This window comes from Staurois parvus, unplaced genomic scaffold (assembly GCF_062004578.1).
Source record: "Staurois parvus isolate SC_StPar_1 unplaced genomic scaffold, SC_StPar_1.0 ptg000662l, whole genome shotgun sequence".
NCBI lineage: Eukaryota > Metazoa > Chordata > Amphibia > Anura > Ranidae > Staurois > Staurois parvus.
Genome location: NW_028318458.1, coordinates 3421202 through 3444487, shown reverse-complemented (window position 1 = coordinate 3444487; position 23286 = coordinate 3421202). Strand labels below are relative to the sequence as shown.

General features: G+C 45.7%; 1 protein-coding gene across 3 annotated transcripts in view; it reads left to right on the top strand.

Annotated features, from left to right (window-relative positions):
• The first annotated feature begins 8388 nt into the window (after positions 1–8388).
• Positions 8389–23286, top strand: part of ADGRE5 (adhesion G protein-coupled receptor E5) — a 157544-nt gene continuing 142646 nt past the window's right edge. For all 3 annotated transcript variants that reach the window (XM_089651780.1, XM_089651779.1, XM_089651778.1), the window contains exon 1: positions 8389–8913. In XM_089651780.1, coding sequence (XP_089507906.1) covers positions 8859–8913 — 55 coding nt within the window. In that variant the 5' untranslated portion in view covers positions 8389–8858. The remainder of the gene's footprint in view (positions 8914–23286) is intronic.

Here is a 23286-nt window from a genome sequence, read left to right as displayed (position 1 = left end):
TCGCGACCCCTTTGGGGGTCAAACAACCCTTTCACAGGGGTCACCTAAGACCATCGGAAAACACATATTTCCTATGTGTAAAGAGCAGCTACTGTGTAGAAAGCAGCTACTCTGTTAAAAGCAGCTACTGTGTAGAAAGCAGCAGTATTGGAGGTAAAACGACACTTCATGAATTATAATTACTGGGTAAATAATTTTATGGTTGGGGGCAGGGGCGGACTGACCATTTGGAAACTCGAGCACTGCCCGAGGGCCCGGGGTCAGTGGGGGGCCCCATGAGATGCTCCTGGTACCTTTTTCGTAGGCTTTTTTGAGTTTGGGTAAGGACACAGCGGCCCCATGATCCCCTATTGCCCCCTGGTTGGGGGTCACCACAACATGAGGAACTGTATTAAAGGGTCGCGGCATTAGGAAGGTTGAGAACCACTGATCTAGAGGAATAGCTGGGTCACTGGGAAAAAAGACCTGAGTTTTTGTTCACCGAATAATCACTAATGTATTTGTTGAATAGCATTTGGTTGTGTTTTTTGTAAAAACAACCAATGTAAAGGTTGGCTCTAAACTTTAACCAGAGAAAAGCAAAAAAAAAACAAAACACCTCCAATCCTTACACATAATGGCATTCCCTGGACCAAACTTCTACTATGTATTAGATATAAACAAAAGTATCTCCATATGTGGAGGCTTGACTTCCATTCTTCCAGTCCCAAAGACAAGAAATGCCCTCCTGACCCATGAACCACTTTTCATTAAACTATCTATGTCTCATAATAACACCACCAAATATCCTGTCTCTGCCTTGGTTGCAGGCACTTGCAAAACGGCCTCATTCACTGGAATGGGTCATGCTTGGCAGATGCTGCACCCACTTAGTATGACAAGGCGTATAACTCTGCTGTGGCACGACATGTGTACACCCCTGGCCACTGCAACTAAAGGGGGTGTGGTTGGGGCAGGGTGGTAGAAACACATTTTGACTATGGGGTTTTACCACCCCCAAGTTGAAAATGTAAATTAACCCTTACTGTTATGAGCCCCCTATAAAGCTGCTTTCGCACTGATGTGCTGTGGTTTACCTGCACTGTGGGTGCAGCTCAGTGCATCTGCGACTTTTCTGGGTTAGCTGCGCTTTGACATAGACTTCTATTATATCCTGCAGGTGTGGTGCACTTTCCTGCATTCAGGAGTTTTGCTGCGCTTTCAGAAAGTGCACCAAACCCTCCGGATATTATAGAAGTCTATGGCTAAACGTGCAGGAAAGCAGCAGGTACACTGCACTGCACCCCCGATGTGGGTAAACCGCAGCACGTCAGTGTGAAAGCAGCCCTATACTATTATGCCCAGTGTATTGCTTCACACTGACCTGAAGATCTCTTCCTGCTACTGGCACCCCTCTAGAGACCACTAGCCGGGATAAGAGGTGGAGTGCAGTTGGTATCACTCCGCATGGGACAGAAGCCGGCACTGCAGAGGAGGCATCGGCTTATGAGGCTCTTGTTCCCTACTACAGCTCCAGCTTTACAAGTTGTCCCTCTGTTAGAAGCTCTGGGATGGGTCAGTAAACCCAAACCACGATCTACCAGTCATCTGGTCGCGATCTACTGGTAGATTGCGATCTACAGGTTGCTGACCCCCAATCTATGGGCAGAATGGTTGACGTTTTTACATACAATTACTGCCAGCGGCTATAGCCATTAGCAGTGATCATTGTGTTCTGCCAGCAGGGCAGGCTCTCCGCTGGCAGAACACAATAGCTCCTCGGAGGGATTCCCTGACCAACATTGACAGTGTTGATGGTGGAACTGAGTGCTTTTCTTTCATGGAACCCGTGGTTTTTTCCTTTAATATACATTTTTAGGAAAAACTATATTAGTTCACATTCCCCTCCGAACCTCCTAAACTAGCCTAGTACCCTTTCCTTTCCCCTTTTCAGAACTGCTTTCCTATCTCAGCACTATTGGTGTTTACCTCCTCCAGGCCAAAGCTGTATTCAACACTGGCTGTTCATAGACTTGAATATGGCCAAACTCAGATTCTTTCCAGTCTCATAGTATTATTGTTATTAGTGTTCATGTACACGGGGCGTTTGGAAAACTCTTCTGACCTCTGGAAACTGACTGCTAGAAAACGTAGCTGAAAAAACGTCAGTTTAGCTGTGTTTGCATACCGCCTTTATGTGCGTTTGCGTTTAGAAGCGTTTTTAAAAGATAACCTCAGGAGACCTTCCAAAATGTCCAGAATGCACTAAAAAATAGTAAATAATTAACCATTTCTGACATTTTGAGAGAAATAGAGAGAGCAGAAGCAGAGAGAGCAGTATGTGTTGAGATGACCTGTCTTTTCTGGTTGTATTCACCATCATGAGCATAATGCGGCACGTTCTACCATTTTTTCCTTCGCATGAAACCTGGAACTGACTGCGCTGGTGTACCGGGTCCATTTGAATACATGGAAAACGCTTTGCATGCATTTTATGAAGAAAAAAGACTCTGGACATCATCTGGACATGGACCTGTCAAAAAACACGTCTAAACACAAACGCTTGTAAGCGGTTAACCGCGTTTACAAGAATTTGGCGTTTGAAACGCCGGTAAAATCTACTCCTGAACGCAATTTTGGTGCGTTCAAAAAACGACTGTAAATTCAACTGCCTGTAAACTACTGTAAACAACGATGTGCACATGAACACATAGGAAAACATTAGGGTGAGTTCAGGGGCTGCTGAAAAATGCTGAACAGCTCCTGAACGTCAGTTTATCAGCTGCAGTATACATGAGCCCTAATTATACAGGATTTATATAGCGCCAACAGTTTGCGCAGCGCTGTACAAAATGAAGGCAGATATTACAGTTACAATACAATTTGGTACAAGAGGAAACAGAGGGCCCTGATCATTAGAGCTTACAATCTAAGAACAACCTTATACAAGTTTATAAGTGCTGCCAGGGGCGGACTGACAACTCATGGGGCCCCTGGGCAATAGGGGATCATGGGGCCCCTGTGTCCTTGCCCAAACTCAAAAAAGCCTATGAAAAAGGTACCAGGGGCATCTCATGGGGCCCCCTACTGACCCCGGGCCCTCGGGCAGCGCCCGAGTTTCCAAATGGTCAGTCCGCCCCTGATGCTGTGGTTGTCATACCAATGTAAGTAAGCAGCTTATCTAGTAGAGTTTTTACTAAAAATGAACTTGCCCTTTAACTGTGTTTGCACTTTTAGCATATGCTTGCTTTTTTTATAGCTTGGACTAAATTAAATCATGTTTTCGGTTACTACAGCCCAGCATAAATATTCCCCTTCAAATGCCGCTTAATGTAAAAGACATACCTCCTGAGTCTCAGTCTGTATAGATAGTATAGCAACCTGCTAACTCAACAACATTAACAAGCAGCGTCAACTCATCAGGAAAAAACAATGTTGTTTATTACAGGCTGGCAGGTTACAGAGAATGTTTTCTGGGTTATTCTTGCAGGTGAAAAGGGGTTTCAGGGTCAGGGTCAAAACATTCTCTCTAAAATTACCTCTTTTTTTGGACAGAGGTAGCAAGGAATTAACTGGAAAGCATGCGGAGGCTGGGAGTGCTTGTCTATGGGCTGTACTAACCGACAAAGTACAGTGGGAGCTCTGAAGAAGGGAGTTTGTCTCCCAAAACGTGTCAGCTTATCCCTATATTGGGCACAGTATTCCATTGGACTGCAATAGCGGACTACCTGTTCTGTGTTTATTCTCTTTTGGTTTGTGAGTATATATCTATATGTTTTTTCAATAAATACGTGGTGTACCATGGTAATGCACGATGAGAGTGCGCCCTTGTTTGCTTTTGTTCACCTACACCTAGATTTCCCGATCTTTGAAGGGCTGCACCTCACCGTTTGGCATTCCGAATACCCTTTAGTCTACATGAAGATTTGAGCGCTGGTTTTGTTTGTTCTTTTGGAGGCAGTAGCATCCTTAGGGGGTGCAGGCTGCACGGGGTGACACCATCACAGGGGGTTCAGGAGCAGGATGCTGGCACAGTGACAGCTGTCCCCCACCCTGCTACACTGCTAAAAGGAGTATCCCTTGAAGCAACTGCGCATGTGCCAGTTTCAGGCCGAAGAAGCCAATCGCCAGCTCTGTGCTAATGTTGGAGATCGGCTTCTACGACCTGAAACCGACACATGCACAGTTGCTTCAGGGGATACATATCTTCAAGGGATACTCATTTTACCGCTATACCAGCACTGCTCCTTCCTCTCTGGAGGGGTGACACCACGTGTTACCGCTCCGGGTGACACCAACCCTAGGGACACCTCTGAGTGGGGGGGATACCAAAGCACAAACATAAATAATAAAGCAGACTGCTCTGGCAGCACCATGGACTCTGTATTATTTGAGATTATAGATGAAACAGATCATGAAAGAAGTGTTGAAAAAAATGGAGCTTGCCGAATTTCTGTTCCATTTTGTGCCTTAGCAGCCTATTCAAATTTTGCTAACCACAAACTGGAAAGTGCATGTACACCCAAAACACAACAATCTAGAAGAATTAGGAAGAAATGGATAATGTGTATATATAACAGGAAGTGCCAGAACAAGGACCTATTTGGCAGGATTACCAAGTATCATTTTAACGAAAAGTGAAAATTTGAAGATATTGAAAATGACTTTTGACATGACATAAAGGTTCCCCCCATCACCTCTGATGTGATGGGGAGGATCTCCTATGTGAAGAGGGGATTATGATGTAAAGGGTGGTTTCTGATGTGGTGTGGGGACCTCTGATGTGAAATGATGTCATTGATGCTGATGTGAAGGGGAGTTCTGATGTGAAGGGAGGACTCTGATGTCATGAGGGACCTCTAATGTGAAGGGAGGACTCTGATTTGATGGGTATATCTGATCTGAAGGACCGTCACTAATGTGATGGGGGACCTCTAGATGTGAAGAGGAGCTTCTAATGTGAAGGGAGGTCAATGATGTCATGAGTGGCCTCTAATGTGAAGGGAGGGAGGAGGATGTGAAGAGGGGGCTCTGATGTAAAGGCAAGACTCTGATGTGATGGGGGACCTCTGATTTGAAGGAAGGACTCTGATGTGATGGAGGAACCTCTGATTTGAAGGGGGAGGGGGGCTCTGATGTGAAGGAAGGTCACTGATGTGATGAGGGACCTCTGATGTGAAGGGGGTGGGAGGTTTGAGGTGAAGGGAGGACTCTGATGTGATGGGGGAACCTCTGATCTAAAGGGAGGACTCTGAGGTGATGTGGGACCTCTGGTGTGAAGGGGGCTCCGATGTGAAGGGAGGTCACTGATGTAATGGGGAACCTCTGATGTGAAGGGAGGACTCAGATGTGATGGGGGACCTCTGGTGTGAAGAGGAGGGCTCTGATGTGAAGGGAGGACTCTGATGTCATGGAGGGAACTTTGATGTGAAGGGAGGTCACTAATGTGATGGATGGCCTCTGATGTGAAGAGGGGCTTCTGATGTGAAGGGAGGACTCTGATGTGTTGGAGGGACCTCTGATGTGAAGAGGGGCTTCTGATGTGAAGGGAGGACTCTGATGTGACGGAGGTACCTCTGATGTGAAGGGGGGGCTCTGATGTGAAGGGAGGTCACTGATGTGATGAAGGGACCTCTGATGTGAAGGGGGGGCTCTGATGTGAAGGGAGGTCACAGATGTGATGAAGGGACTTCTGATGTGAAAGGGAACTCTGATGTGAAGGGAGGACTCTGATGTGACAGAGGGACCACTGATGTGAACGTGGAAGGAGGGCTCTGATGTGAAGGGCATAACTAATGTGATGGGGGGACCTCGATGTGAAGTGTGGGCTCTGATGTAAATGGAGAAACTCTGATGTGATGGGGGGACTCTGATGTGATGGGGGACCTCTGGTGTGAAGAGGAGGGCTCTGATGTGAAGGGAGGACTCTGATGTCATGGAGGGAACTTTGATGTGAAGGGAGGTCACTAATGTGATGGATGGCCTCTGATGTGAAGAGGGGCTTCTGATGTGAAGGGAGGACTCTGATGTGTTGGAGGGACCTCTGATGTGAAGAGGGGCTTCTGATGTGAAGGGAGGACTCTGATGTGACGGAGGTATCTCTGATGTGAAGGGGGGGCTCTGATGTGAAGGGAGGTCACTGATGTGATGAAGGGACTTCTGATGGGAAGAGGAGATTCTGATGTGAAGGGAGGACTCTGATGTGAAAGGGAACTCTGATGTGAAGGGAGGACTCTGATGTGACAGAGGGACCACTGATGTGAACGTGGAAGGAGGGCTCTGATGTGAAGGGCAATAACTAATGTGATGGGGAGACCTCGATGTGAAGTGTGGGCTCTGATGTAAATGGAGAAACTCTGATGTGATGGGGGGACCTCTGATGTGAAGAGGGGCTTCTGATGTGAAGGGAGGACTCTGATGTGACGGAGGGACCTCTGATGTGAAGGGGGGGCTCTGATGTGAAGGGAGGTCACTTCTGTGATGCAGGGACCTCTGATGTGAAGGGGGGGCTCTGATGTGAAGGGAGGTCACAGATGTGATGAAGGCACCTCTGATGTGATGGGGGGACTTCTGATGAGTGATGAGAAGTGATGGGGGACCACTGATGTGAAGGAGGACTTCTGATGAGAAGTGATGGGGGACCACTGATGTGAAGGAGGACTTCTGTTGAGAAGTGATGGGGGACCACTGATGTGAAGGAGGACTTCTGATGAGAAGTGATGAAGGACCACCGATGTGAAGGAGGACTTCTGATGAGAAATGATGGGGGACCACTGATGTGAAGGAGGACTTCTGATGAGAAGTGATGAAGGACCACCGATGTGAAGGAGGACTTCTGATGAGAAGTGATGGAGGACCAGTGATGTGAAGGAGGACTTCTGTTGAGAAGTGATGGGGGACCACTGATGTGAAGGAGGACTTCTGATGAGAAGTGATGGGGGACCACCGATGTGAAGGAGGACTTCTGATGAGAAATGATGGGGGACCACTGATCTGAAGGAGGACTTCTGATGAGAAGTGATGGGAGACCACCGATGTGAAGGAGGACATCTGATGAGAAGTGATGGGGGACCACTGATGTGAAGGAGGACTTCTGATGAGAAGTGATGGGGGACCACTGATGTGAAGGAGGACTTCTGATGAGAAGTGATGGGGGACCACCGATGTGAAGGAGGACTTCTGATGAGAAGTGATGGAGGACCACTGATGTGAAGGAGGATGTCTGATGAGAAGTGATGGGGGACCACTGATGTGAAAGAGGACTTCTGTTGAGAAGTGATGGGGGACCACCGATGTGAAGGAGGACTTCTGTTGAGAAGTGATGGGGGACCACCGATGTGAAGGAGGACTTCTGATGAGAAGTGATGGGGGACCACCGATGTGAAAGAGGACTTCTGTTGAGAAGTGATGGGGGACCACCGATGTGAAGGAGGACTTCTGTTGAGAAGTGATGGGGGACCACCGATGTGAAGGAGGACTTCTGATGAGAAGTGATGGGGGACCACCGATGTGAAGGAGGACTTCTGATGAGAAGTGATGGGGGACCACCGATGTGAAGGAGGACTTCTGATGAGAAGTGATGGGGGACCACCGATGTGAAGGAAGACTTCTGATGAGAAGTGATGGAGGACCAGTGATGTGAAGGAGGACTTCCGATGAGAAGTGATGGGGGACCACCGATGTGAAGGAGGACTTCTGATGAGAAGTGATGGGGGACCACCGATGTGAAGGAGGACTTCTGATGAGAAGTGATGGAGGACCAGTGATGTGAAGGAGGACTTCCGATGAGAAGTGATGGGGGACCACCGATGTGAAGGAGGACTTCTGATGAGAAGTGATGGGGGACCACCGATGTGAAGGAGGACTTCTGTTGAGAAGTGATGGGGGACCACCGATGTGAAGGAGGACTTCTGATGAGAAGTGATGGGGGACCACCGATGTGAAGGAGGACTTCTGATGAGAAGTGATGGGGGACCACCGATGTGAAGGAGGACTTCTGATGAGAAGTGATGGGGGACCACCGATGTGTGGTTGTGTGCACCATCCAGGCTCAGATTTCCCCGATACATTGTGTTTTGTTACATCTTACACTGGGGCACCTTCAGCTTTTGCTTACATTTTAAAGGTGTTCCTCAATTCAATAATGGTTGAACAGCAATGTATGAATGAATGCAGAGCTACTGGACATGAATGTGTGTCTGTTATATCTGTCTGCAGCTCAATGTTAATGATGGGAACACAGATTACAATGTGACAAGTTTTTATTCCTCATGTTGCCCTCTATCAAGTTGCTGCTTGTATCATTGATTTCTGGATTTCCCCTCCTCTTTCTCCTCTGGTGGTGTGCACGCCTCTCTTCCCTTCTCGCTCCTCTATCTCTTTATATCCTGAGAGTGACCTCACTCATACACCCCCTAACTCAGCCACTTCCCCTACACTTATTACACACAACTACTCAGCACTGGGCAGGGAGAAGGGTTCAGTCATTGCTGCTGGGAATCCTACAAAGGCTGAATGCTGGGAGATAGATATCTATAAAAGAAAACGTAACAGAACAGGGGGGTACATAGAGAACCTGAACTCGCAGCAGCCTGGGGTGTATGGACAATACTGGAGAGGCTGAAGACGCATGCTGAAATGTGACAGATGAGGAAGGAAGGAGTAATAAACAGTAGGTACAGGAACATATGAACAAACACCAAGAAACCATAAAGAGTAGAAATAGTTTACAGCTGAATTTAAAGATATTAGCAGAAGTCTATAAATAACCTAAAACAGTGCGGTGGACGATATCAAGTGAAAGGTTGAGTTATCTGGGAGATAAAGTTGAAAACAGAGACCCTCTACTCCTTGGAGTGGACACAGAAGAGTGACCAACAATGAAATACTGGATAAAAATTGGACTTACTATGGCGATGATTGTTGTGATATCAGGTAATGTTGTGTGTGATTGTACTGCTGATACTTGTATCTGTATTCATGTGATGACCCTCTGATAAGGGCCCTTTGTGGGGCCACATTCTGTTCTTGTTGCCTCTGCTGGGGGTTATACATTTCATGGTTGGACTCTGGTGGTGGTGGGATTACCAGCACATCTGTTTACCACTACGTTTACTCCTGATATAGCTTCTTTTGCTGTCAATATTACTGGTAAAGTTACTATTGCTGTTGGTAGAAGTATTATTTGTAGCACTCTATAAGCCATTATTAATCCTACTGGTATTGCTACAGCTAGTACCATCAGGAGAGATACTGCAATCGGCTGGATGACATAGCATTCTCATCTCCATCAGGTATATTGGTTGACATCAGCTAATAGGGTGATGTTCTAATCTCCATCAGCTACCCACAGACATTGGTTACTGTCAGCTATCAGGGTAATGCCCTCATCTCCCTCCAACAGGAACCCTCAGACATTATTGGGTATCGGTTATCAGGGGAACATTCTCATCTCCATCAGGTACATTGGTTGCCATCAGCTATTAGGGTGATGTTCTAATCTCCACAGACATTGGTTACCATCAGGTATCAGGGTAATGCTCTCATCTCCCTCCATCAGGAACCCTCAGACATTATTGGCCATCAGTTATCAGGGGAGCATTCTCATCTCCATCAGATACTTTGGTTGCCATCAGCTATTAGGGTGATGTTCTAATCTCCATCAGCTACCCACAGACATTGGTTACCGTTAGCTATCATGGTAATGCCCTCATCTTGCTCCAACAGGAACCCTCAGACATTATTGGCTATCGGTTATCAGGGGAACATTCTCATCTCCATCAGGTATAGGAAACAGCAGGGTGCACAAGCTAAGTGTAGTAGATATCCACAATTAATTAAATGTGAATTTTATTATTTTAATAAAATGCTACACATAGTCTTTGCACTCTGCTGTTTCCTATTGCTGTTCCAGAGACTTCTTCAGTCTCCTAAAGGTGCTGCAAAAATTGTGATGGATCCAAAAATATGGATTATATAGTGTAAAGACCTTGCCCAAAGGACTCCACGATTAACTTCCCATTCCATAGTATTGGGTTTTCTCTGCCTTTCACACCTTTTTTTGCCATCATATCTACTCAATTTAATTTCCATCAGGTAAATGCAGACATTATTGGCCGGCAGCTATCAGGGGAACATTCTCATCACCATTAGGTAACCACAGACTTTCGTGCCTATGAGCTAACAGGGGAACATTCTCATCTCCTTCTGGTACCCGCAGACTGGCCATAAGCTATCAGGGAAACATTCTCATCTCCATCAGGTACCCCCAAACATTATTGGCCATCAGCTATCAAGGGAACATTCACATCTCCATCAGGTACCCCCAAACATTATTGGCCATCAGCTATCAAGGGAACATTCACATCTCCATCAGGTACCCACAAACATTATTGGCCTACAGCTATCAGTGGAACATTGTCGTCTCCTTTAGGTACCCGCATACTTCATTGGCCATCTGCTATCAGGGGAACATTCCCATCTCTGTGAGGTACCCAGAGACAATGGGGTTGATTTACTAATACTGGAGAGTGCAAAATCTGGTGCAGCTCTGCATAGAAACCAATCAGCTTCCAGGTTCTTTATCAAAGCTTAATTGAACAAGCTAAAATTAGAAGTTGATTGGCTACCATGCACAGCTGCACCAGATTTTGAACTCGCCAGTTCTAGTAAATCAACTCCATTGCTGCCCATCAGCTATCAGGGGAACATTCTCATCTCCTTCAGGCACCCACAGGCATTATTGGTCATCAGCTGTCAGGGGAACATTCTCATCTCCTTCAGGTGCCCACAGGCATTATTTACCTTCAGCTATCAGGGGAACATTCTCATCTCCTTCAGGTACCCCCAGGCATTATTGACCTTCAGTTATCAGGGGAACATTCTCATCTCCTTCAGGTGCCCACAGGCATTATTTACCTTCAGCTATCAGGGGAACATTCTCATCTCCTTCAGGTACCCCCAGGCATTATTGACCTTCAGCTATCAGGGGAACATTCTCATCTCTTTCAGGTGCCCACAGGCATTATTGGCTATCAGGGGAACATTCTCATCTCCTTCAGGTGCCCACAGGGATTATTGGCCATCAGCTATCAGGGGAACATTATCATCTCCTTCAGGTACCCACAGGCATTATTGGCCATCAGCTATCAGGGGAACATTCTCTTCCCCTTCAGGTACCCACAGAAATTATCGACCAATAGCTATCAGGGGAACATTCTCATCTCCTTCAGGTACCCACAGGAATTATTGGCCATCAGCTATCAGGGGGACATTCTCATCTCCTTCAAGCACCCACAGGAATTATTGGTCATCAGCTATCAGGAGAACATTCTCATCTCCTTCAGGCACCCACAGGAAATATTGGCCATCAGCTATCAGGGGAACATTCACATCTCCTTCAGGTGCCAACAGGCATTATTGATCTTCAGCTATCAGTGGAACATTCTCATCTCTTTCAGGTACCCACAGGCATTATTGGCCATCAGCTATCAGGGGAACATTCTCGTCTCCCTCAAGTACCTGCAGACATTAGTGGCCATCAGCTATCAAGGGAAAAATCAGACAAACTAGCTGGTTAAACGTTGTCCATACTTTTCTGCAAGCCAAGAAACTAAACAGAAACACTTGTCTGAGCTAATTGTTCACTCTTTGGCAATGCACCAGGCCAGCAGACATAAGCATCTGGTTGGCCAGGTCATGCCTACCTGTCCAGCTGTCCTCTAGTGCCTATAAAGGTCTTTGCTTAAAGTACATCCACGGATACGGCCACAAATACATGACAGTAATACCATTATCATTACTCCTAATAAAGGAACTTCTAGGCTTGCACTCACACCTTAGCAGAGCATATTCCTGAAGATTTCAAAGCATTTTTGTCAGGAGTGTGTTTCAAGCAAATTTCAGACATATTGCATGCTTCTTACCAGGGGCAGACTGACCATTTGGAAACTCGGGCACTCGGGGTCAGTAGGGGGCCCCATGAGATGCCCCTGGTACCTTTTTCATAGGCTTTTTTGAGTTTGGGCAAGGACACAGGGGCTCCATGATCCCCTATTGCCCGGGGGCCCCATGAGTTGTCAGTCCACCCCTGCTTCTTACAGATGTATTTGCGTGTGTATCAAGCTTCAGAATTGTGTTTCCTGGACTTGGCAAGGAGAGGAGAGTAGTTCTATAGGAGGAGAGGAATTCCTCAGATGTAAAAACTTACACAAAAATGCACTGAAAATGCTTATAAGTTCATGTACTTCTTTTGTGCATAGTGTAGGATGATTGAGTGTACAAGTGTGAACAAGAATAATTAGAAAGAATGGAATTCTGTGTACTAAGGCAAAGTCAGGCATAGGGAAACAAGCAGAAAAATGCACAAGTGTGAATGGGCACTAATACTAGCATGACATTTAGTAATACAGCTACTACTCCTCTGCCTTCTACAGCTGTCAATTTTATGATTTATCGGTGCTACTAACAATATGTTGATTGTAAATAAAGTCCTTGGTACATATTGTAAAGGATATCCAGCAAATAAACATGAACATAAACAGGTATTTGAAGGACCATAAATAATCCAAGGCATTATTGACCAGCGTTTTGGTGGATTTCAACCCATGCATTGATTGTGGTATCAAAGAACCACTACTATTGCTACTGGTAAAACGAATACAAATAATTAGAGGTGCCACCGGTAATGCTTCTGTTACTTCTACTGTTCCTACTTGCAAGTACGTTGTAATAATGCCACAGTTACATCCAACAATGATACTCCTAACCAGGGCTTTTTTTTCTCAGAGAATAGGTGCAGGAAGTTCCCCCTTCTGAATCACTTCTTGTATCCTCCCCCTACCCACCTCCGAGCACCATCCCTAGGATTCACCCCTACCCACCTCACAGTACCGCTCCATATAGAGAATACACAGCCGAGTATCATTTTGTGGTGCTAAGTAATTTGTACAGAATTTGTTAATAACAAGCAAAGCAGTAAAATAGATCCCCTGCAGCCAGCAGCAATAGATCCTCCAAGCAGCAAAATAACACCCCAGCAACAATAGACCCCCAGCAGCAACAATAGACCCCAGCAGCAACAACAGATCTCACAGCAGCAACAACAGATCTCACAGCAGCCAACCTTAATACACTCTCCAGCAGCCAGCAACAATAGAGCCTTCCTGAATATTAGATCTCTTCCAGCAACAATAGATCCCCCACCAGCCACAACACACCTCCCCAGCAAGAATAGACCACCATTCAAAAATAGATTCCCTCCAGTGACAATAGATCCCCCAGCAGCCACAATACACCTCCCCAGCAACAATAGACCTCCATGCAAAAATAGATCCGGTCCAGTGACAACAGATTTCCCACCAGCCACAATACTCCCCCCCAGCAACAATAGACCACCATACAAAAAGAGGTCCCCTCCAGTGTCAATATATCCCCCACCAGCTGCAATATACCTCCCCAGCAACAATAGACCACCATGCAAAAATAAATCCCCCCCAGTGACAATAGATCCCCCAGCAGCCACAATACACCTCCCCAGAAACAATAGACAACCATGCAAAAATAGATCCCCTCCAGTGACAATAGATCCCCACCAGTAACAATAGACATCCATGCAAAAATAGATCCTGTCCAGTGACAACAGATTTCCCACCAGCCACAATACTCCTCCCCAGCAACAATAGACCACCATACAAAAAGAGGTCCCCTCCAGTGACAATAGATCCCCCATCAGCCACAATATACCTCCCCAGCAACAATAGACCACCATGCAACAATAAATCCCCCCAGTGACAATAGATCCCCCAGAAGCCACAATACACCTCCTGAGCAACAATAGACCACCATGCAAAAATAGATACCCTCCAGTGACAATAGATCCCCCAGCAGCCACAATACACCTCCCCAGCAACAATAGACCACCATGCAAAAACAGATCCCCTCCTGTAACAATAAATTCCCCACCAGCCACAATACACCTCCCCAGCAAGAATAGACCACCATGAAAAAATAGATCCCCTCTACTGATAATAGATCCCCCAGCAGCCAGCATCAATACACCTTCCAGCACACCCCAGCACCTCTTGCCATCACATACATTCAGCACAGGAGGTGCCGGAACTGCGGTCCCCCATGTTCCCGCTGAAAAAAAAGCCTTGCTCTTAACTCTGTAGGCTTTGTTGTATGATTATAATTGTTTTGCTACTAATATAAATAACATTTTGTTTCTCCCACTGTTGGTATTTCTGGTTATTACTCCTGCTAAATAATACTTCTGCTTATATTGTGGTTACTACTAGTGCTCCTTTTGCTACTACTGTTGCTATTTTTGCTATCTATAGTATGGCGGTATATCAAGAAGCGTTTACAGACCAGAGAATGAGGGCACAGGTCAGGGTGTTGGCTGGCTCATGGCCAATCAAACATTTCCTGCGTCTCTGTTATATTGCTCTAGATCAGTTTTAAAATGCGTACTGCAGACTGATTTATTAAATCGCTGATTTAAATGCTTTATATCAAGTTATTTTCAGCTTAATCTGTTAAGTGACTCAGCCCTGCATCGCCATAAACAAGGAAATCTCTTGATGCTTGTGTCTTTATTTAGCCGCTGCGACGCTGGCATGTCTGAGTGTGGTGAGAATGGTTTCAAAGGCATGCTTTGTGGATGGGTGGCATCTAGGATGTGTATACTCCGGTTTCTGGTACTGAAGGCTGGCAGTATATATATATATATATATATATATATATATATATACATATACATATCAGGGGCAGACTGACAATTCATGGGGCCCCCGGGCAATAGGGGATCATGGGGCCCCTGTGTCCTTGCTCAAATCAAAGCACACCCAAAAAAGCCTATAAAAAAGGTTCTAGGTGCATTTCATGGGGCCCTCTACTGACCCCGGGCCCTCGGGCAGTGCCCGAGTGCTCTAATGGTCAGTCCGCCCCTGATACATATATATCCCATATACAGCTTCAATACAATACACAGTGCTTTGGGCCACATTCACACCTTTGCATGTTCCTTGTTGCATGAGTGAATGTACGGTACAACACGGCACAGTGTATGTGCATTACAGTGCCTTGCCTTTAATTATCAGTGCCACTCAAGTGCATATACAAGGACTAAACAAATACATCTGAACCACATCACATTGAAAAAGTACAAAATACTTTGCCTGGAAAAAAATGAGGCAGCTATGTTATGACACATATGATATGTTGAGAGCAGGGGAGGACTGACCATTCGGGTGCTCGGGCACTGCCCGAGGGCCCAGAGTCAGTAGGGGGCCCCATGAGATGCCCCTGGTACATTTCATAGGCTTTTTTGGGTGTGGTTTGAGTGTGGGCGAGGACACATGGGCCCTATGATCTCCTATTGCCCAGGGGCCCCATGAGTTGTCGGTCTGCCCCTGGTTGAGAGCTCGTTGAAAATGAATTGGCACAATCAACGCAATGCATGTCAACATGCCGAAAAATGTGCATGAGATGTGTCATGCATGAGAGTGAATGGGCCCTTGCAAAGTACATTAATCTCATCCCCTTAATCATTTTTAGGGCTCATCCACACAAGCAGAAACAAGGCTGCTGTTAGGGGCATCTGGTGGTTTTTTTTTTATGCTAATCAACACAATTGCATGTTATTTAATGTGGCCATACACATGCAGGCATTTATGCATGTATTTGTGCGCAGATTTAAGGAGCATAAAAAATGTTCAAAGCTGCATTTGGAGAATGTGAATTAGCAGATTAAAAGCAGCGGTAGGTGTGTAATTTTGTTCTAGTGGCTAGAATAAATTAATATTCTAGCCAATAGAATGAGTTTACGCTCATATGCTTAGAAATGCCATATTCCAGTAAATGCGCATAAACGCATGCTAAAGACACAACAATAGAGGCATTTTTCTGCCAGGTTCTCGCAGAAAACAATGCAGCATAAATTCATACACTCATGTGCATGATGCCTATTCACAACAAACTCACCCATCCATCCATGTCTCCATAATAATTTTATTGAGAAATTGCTTTGAAAAACACCCCTATATTATATCTAACAGTAGCCATCTACAGTAAGGGCAAATGGTTAATGTAGCATTTAAATAATGGAATCCATCTGCCCTTAGCCCAGGCATGCATTCAGGGGGGGCGCTTAGCTGTGGAAACCCCTCCTCCCTTCCTCCAGATGAAATAAAAAATGCACATGGTGACTCTTGGGATGTATGATGTCAGTTTGGCCTAGGCCAGAAACCAGGAAGCAACTGAAGAAATGTAAAAAAAAAAAAAGTTAAAAACAAGTAAATATAATCTACCTTCCTATTAAATATATTAATGCTAGCAGCATAAGGATACAAATAGTTCATTTCAATTGAGAGAGTTTAGTTTTGCTTTAATATGGTGAGTCATCAGCTAACTATTTAATTCAACTCTTAGGTTGTGGGAGAAAACCAGAGGAACTGGAGGTTACTAACAAATCTCAGGGAGAACATTTCATACAGATACAGTATAGTAGCTATGCTGTCCATGACATCCACTCAGTAATTACCACCCACCGATCTGAGGTATAAACTGATAAAGGTGGGATCAGAAGCTGCGGCCAACTTCATATAAAACTCCTGCCATTATGGTAGTTTAGAACCACCTAACTCAGGGGTGGGCAACTGTGGCCCTCCAGCTGTTGGTGAACTACAAGTCCCATCATGCCTATGCCTTTGGGAGTCATGCTTGTAACTATCAGTTTTGCAATGCCTCATGGGACTTGTAGTTCCACAGTTGCCCACCCCTGACCTAATTCATTCCATTTAGGTGCTTCCTAACCAGCTAACTGCACTGTGTACCCAGGGGATTATATCTGGTGTTCTCAGGGGGTAATTCTGCATAAAAGCATTTTCATTTTGCTGAGAATTCTCCCTGGCCAAAATCGCTCTCCCCGCTTCCAATATCTCTCCTTCCTACCCTTCTGTAACTCCCATATCGGAACTCTTTTGTGTTCTAGTTTTTCTATCCTTACTTCTCTTTTGTGACAAAATACATGGTACACTGACGTCATCACGTCCTGCATTTGGTGGCAGGGCATTATGGTGGCGTTTTCTCTTTTTTTGAGCTTTTATGTGTATTCTAATAAATTCATTTGAAATACCGCACTCCCTGGCCAAAATCATACTCCCCGCTTCCAATATCTCTCTGTCCTACCCTTCTGTAACTCCCATATCGGAACTGTTTTGTGTTCTAGTTTTTCTGTCCTTACTAAACTGGTTGTGCTATGGCCTCTGATGATGTCTCTTTTGTGACAAAAAGCATAGTACACTGACGTCATCACGTCCTGCATTTGGCGGCAGGGCATTATGGTGGTGTTTTCTCTTTTTTTGAGCTTTTATGTGCATTCTAATTATTTAATTTGAAATACCTGTACTCCCTGGCCAAAATCACACTCCCCACTTCCAATATCTCTCCTTCCTACCCTTCTGTAACTCCCATATCGGAACTCTTTTGTGTTCTACTTTTTCTATCCTTACTAAACTGGTTGTGCTATGGTCTCTGATGATGTCTCTTTTGTGATGAAATGCATAGTACACTGACGTCATCACATCCTGCATTTGCGGCAGGGCATTATGGTGGAATTTTCTCTTTTTTGAGCTTTTATGTGCATTCTAATAAATTCTTTTGAAATTCTTGCACTATCTGGAACCTTCCTAATGCAAACTGGAGAGGAGCTGTTGTGCCTTATTGTGAGCCAAGCTATGGCTGGTGGTATCAATAATCTGCTATGGAGATGATATCGATACATAAGCATGGCTTAACCTTCTGAATTCTGAAGTCCAACTATCTGGCAAGAAGCTTTGGTGCTTTCTGTGGTGGACTGCATGTCACAGAGTAGTCTCACTTTTGTACTTTATTGGACTTTATTTTTGGATATTTATCCACTGAAAGTGTGGTGGGGTTTAGCTATTGGCGTAGGCACTGCATGTATTGTTGTGGTTGACCTGTACCACATTACCATCATCACCCTATGCAATACATACCTAACTGTATTGTCTGTGTGCTCTTTTTACAACTGCTTAATTGTGCAACTCGTACTTTCTGAACAAAATTCAACAAAAAAGAATGAAGAAAAGAATATTCATTTTAATCAAGTAAGAAAGCATTTTTAAAGCTTTAAATAATATGATAACATACAGGGTTGTGTTGGAGAATATGTATGTACAGTTAAAGGGTATTGGTAATAAGGGGATAAGGAAACCTACACCAATGGGTACATAACAAGCACTGGCTTTTATAATGGAGTATCATAAGAGAAGTATGGCCAAAGATTTTTGGCCATACTACTCTAGTGGGTCATAAGAGTGCACTTACTTTTGCTCTTCTGTGACCCAGAGTCAGCTAACAGCGGGTTTTTGCCCCCTATCAGGTGATGTGGTAGATCTGCTCCAGAGTCTGGAAGGATCCTGACCATGTTGTCAGGATCCACCCAGATGCCCCAGCAGCAGCTGGCTCAGCCTCTCAGTATGCAGCTGAGAGCTGGAGCCAGCTGCTGGCGCCGCCTGTCCAGCTTGGCGCTCCAATGAGCACTATAGGAGCAAAGCAGAGAGAGCAGTGACTGATAGTCACTGCTTTCCGCTCAAAGCAGACTGAGAACTGAGCAATCAGTGGTTATGTGAGTGCTCAGTTCTCGGTCTTAGAACCAATGTAGGACAGCTGCAGCATCACATGAATGATGCAGCATGGAGGTGAGTATGTGTGTTTACTTTTTCAAATCCCACACTTCTCCTTCAAGTTTAATTAACTAGCAAAATAGTTGTTTAACCATTTCTTGACCATTCTATAGCTGAATGTAGGCTACAGCGCGGTCGTCTAGTTCTGGGAGGGCGTCATATGGTGTCCTGCCAGAATGAGCAACAAGCGGCACGCGCCCATCCCAGCATGCATCCTTTGTACACAGCTGATCACATGGTAAAAGGCCAATCACAGCGGCCTTTTACCATGTGATCAGCTGTGTCCAATTACAGCTGATCACCATTTAAATACTTTTGCCGGTTATTGGCAGTACTTTCCTCACACTGTCACAGCTTGAGGAAAGTACTGCCGATAACCGGCAACTGTCAAAGGAGACATCTGCACTGATAATCAGGGCAATGATAATCAGTGCCCTGATTATCAGTGCAGCCCCAAAAGTGCCCATCATTGCCTAGCAGGGCTTCCCATCAGTGCTACCAATCAGTGTCACCTATCAGTGCTGCCAGTCAGTGCTGTCAGTCAGTGCTGCCAGTCAATGCCACCAGTCAGTGCCCTTCAGTACTGCCTATCAATGTCGCATATCAGTGCAGCCTTATCAGTGCCTCCTCATCAATGCCTATCAGTGCTGCCTCATCAGTGCAGCCTATCAGTTCCTATCAGTGCTTCCTATCAGTGCAGCTTCATCAACACACATCAATGAAGGAGAAAAGTTATCCGTTTGCAAACATTTATAATAAAAACAAAGAAAAACTTTTTTTTTCAAAATCTTCGGTCTTTTTTCATTTATAGTCCAAAAAAGAAAAAATCCAGTGATGATTAAATCCCACGAAAAGAAAGCTCTATTTGTGTGATAAAAATGTCATATTATTATTATTATTATACAGTATTTATATAGCGCCAAAGGGTTTGCTCAGCACTATACAATAGCAAGGGGGACAAAACATGAGACAAGACAGAAACAATACAATACACGAGGGGTTCGAGGGCCCTGCCCTTTCGAGCTTACAATCTAGGAGGGAGGGGAAAGTGGTACAGGAGGAAATGGTTGTGGGGAATGAAGTGGTGAGAGGAGTGGAGGAGGTCAGCTGTTAGGTGAGGGTGGGGTAGGCTTCCCTGAAGAGGTGGGTCTTCAGGGTGCGCCTGAAGGTGATGAGGGTAGGTGACAGTCTGATGGATTGGGGTAGGGAGTTCCAGAGGATGGGGAAAGTCCTGGAGAAGTCCTGCAGTCGGGCGTGGGAGGAGGAGACCAGGGAGTTAGAGAGTAGGAGGTCCTGTGTGGAGCGGAGGGTACGGATAGGGTAGTATTTGGGTATCAGGTCGGTTATGTAGTTTGGGGCGGCGTTGTGAATGGCTTTGTAGGTCAGAGTTAGTAGTTTGAATTTGATGCGTTGGGCAATCGGGAGCCAATGAAGGGATTGGCAGAGGGGGGAGGCAGATGTGGAGCGGTTGGTGAGGTGGATGAGTCTAGCCACTGAGTTCAGGATCGACTGGAGTGGGGATAGCGTTTGTTTGGGTAGGCCAGTGAGAAGGGAGTTGCAGTAGTCCAGGCGTGAGATGAGGGAGTGTACGAGTTGTTTAGTAGTGTCTGGGGTGAGGAACGTACGTATCTTGGAGATGTTGCAGGGGTGGAGCCTGCATGATCTTGATAGCAATTGGACGTGGGGTAGGAAGGAGAGGTGTGAGTCCAGGGTGACACCCAGGACTATGGCATGTGGGTGGGAGTGATGGTGGCTTTGTTAGTAGTGATGTGGAGGATGGGGGGGGGGTGGGGGGAAGACCAGGAGCTCTGTTTTGGACAGGTTAGGTTTGAGGAAATGGAGCGACATCCAGTCTAATATGTCGTTCAGGAGGTGGGCGATACGGGCGGAGAGTGAGGGGGTGAGGTGGGGGGTGGAGAGGTAAATTTGTGTGTCATCAGCATAGAGGTAGTAATTGAAGCCGTGGGAGTGTATTAGTTTGCCAAGGGAGGAGGTGTAGATGGAGAAGAGGAGGGGTCCGAGGACAGAGCCTTGGGGGACCCCGACAGAGAGGGGGAGGGAGGGGGAGGTGGCAGTGTTATAGATGACGCTGAAGGAGCGTTGGGATAGGTAGGAGGAGAACCAGGAGAGAGCAGCGTCCCTGATACCAAGGGAGTGCAGTTTAGTAAGGAGGAGAGGGTGGTTGACAGTGTCGAAGGCCGCGGAGAGGTCAAGGAGCAGGAGGACAGAATAGTGGCCATTAGCTTAGGCGGTTAGTAGGTCGTTGGTGATTTTAAGTAGGGCGGTTTCGGTGGAGTGCAGGGGACGGAAGCCAGACTGTAGAGGGTCAAGGAGGTTGTTATCAGTGAGGTGGGCGCTTAGGCAATTGTAGGCCAGGCGCTCAAAGAGCTTGGAAGTGAATGGTAGCAGGGAGATGGGTCTAAGGTTGTTAAGGTCAGTGGGGTAAAGGGAGGGTTTTTTGAGTATGGGGGTGATGTGCGCGTGCTTTAGAGGGGAGGGGAAAGTGCAAGTGGAGAGGGAGAGATTGAAGATGTGGGTGAGGGAGCGAATGATGGAGGGGGTGACTGAAAGAGCTGTGAGGGGATAGGGTCCAGGGGGCAGGTGGTGAGGCGGGCTTCAGTGAAGACCTTAGAGACCTCCTCAGGGGTAGTTGGGCTGAAGGAGCGGAGTGTTGGGGAGGTGATAGTGTGCGGGGGGTTAGGCATAGCAGGGGGTAGTGCGGCTATGAGGTTGGAGGAGGGGAGGGGAGGGTAGAGGGGTTCTAGGAGGGCGGGAGGCTGGGTGGAGAGGTAGATTGTGAGTCGACAATGTCCTTACGGATTGTGTCAATCTTGTTTTGGAAATGATTGGCAATCTCGTTGGCAGTGAGTGAGGTGCTGAGTGGAGGTGGGGGGGAGACAGCAGGGATTTGAAAGTGAAGAAGAGCTGACGAGGACAGATGGAGAGGGTGTGGGTACAATGTTGAATGACCGTGTAATTGTGACAGTACTGAGAGCTGAAAATTGGCCTGGGTAGGAAGGGAGTAAAAGTGCCTAGTAGGCAAGTGGCTAAAAGAAGCACAGTACAATAGGCACTAATATATTTTCATGGGAGAATATATTGTTTTATTGGTCGGTTTAATGGTGTTGACCCAGCTAGGAGAGTGTTAATTGGCTCATTATGATCATTGTGTACTGTAGCAGGAATGTCAATAACCCGGTCATATGATGATATCCCAGAAAACTCACGTGTTTACATCAGGCTAATGTCCTGGCCTGTGTCTCAATTTCTGCTGGCGCCACTGGACAGGAAGTGTAAAATTTGCAAAATTAAGAAAGCTTGATGAGACACAAACTCTAGCTTCAGCATGCATAGTATTATAAATACTGTATTTAGTGGACTAAATATTTTATCCATGCAGTTTCATAGCATGTAAGAATTGTGTATCAAAGTTGCAGGTTGTGCCTTCTTTACTTATATTGTTTATATCATTACAGTATGACCATAAGGGCTTTTTAACACTGGCGGCTGTGGGGTGGTAAAAAAGAGGCGGCTGCCCACTAGAACGTGTAAACAACAGGGCTTAGAGGTTTCAATTTGGGGCATCTAAAATAATGGGATATGTCCAGGAATGTTAGTAATAGATCTTTCTTGGCCCAGAATATGGAAAGTCTTTTTGTTTGTATTTCTTTAGTCTAAAGTGACACTAAACGGATATCTTAATTCTCCAAAAATAATCCATAAAAATCCACTACTTCATGGCCTCAAAGTCTATTTTCCATTAAATTGTTTCTTACTGTGTGTGTTTCTACCTACTTGTAATGTCCTCTGTGAGCTCTTGAACCTCTCCATTTTCTCCCCTCACTTTCATTTTTTTGGAATGAGCAGTGTGTGTTAGTTACTGTCATGTGCACTGCTCTATGCACATTCCAAATCCCATAGTCCATAGTCCATCTTGGGGGCAAGCAATATATATAGGTTGGGACAATGGAAAATGCACATAGCCGCCCTTTAAAAGGAAGTCAGATTTTAATCTGACTTGCAGCAAAAAAAGTAATTTGGAGATTTGGAGGAGTCTGAGAGAAATAGAAGGTACTTTTTTGATTTAGGCATCATTCACACAGGGGATATACAGTACATCTGTGCCCAGTGTGAGGGCCAGTCGTGTACACCCGCATGGGAATGCGCAGGTGTTTCGCGCATCCCCGTGCAGACAGTCTCATAACTGTCAATTGTGATGCAGCAGCTGAACCAACACAGCCGCTGCTCCCAATGTGACATTCATGTGGGTGCATAGCCCCAAACACACCCTGGCTCTAGAACAGCCTTTCTCAACCAGAGTTTCTTAACTAAGGTTCCATGGAATCCTAGGGTTCCTTCAGAGGTTTATAGGGGTTCTCTGGTTAATGAACAATTTGTAGAGCAGCCTTTCTTAACCAGAATTCCATTGAATCCACAAGTTCCTCCAGAGGTTGCTAGGTGGTCTTTGGTCAATGAACAATTTCTAGAACAACTTTTCTCAACCAGGGTTCCATGGAATCCATAGGTTCCTTTGGAAGTTGCTAGGGGTACTTTGGTTAATGAGCAATTTCTAGAACAGCCTTTCTCATTCAGGGTT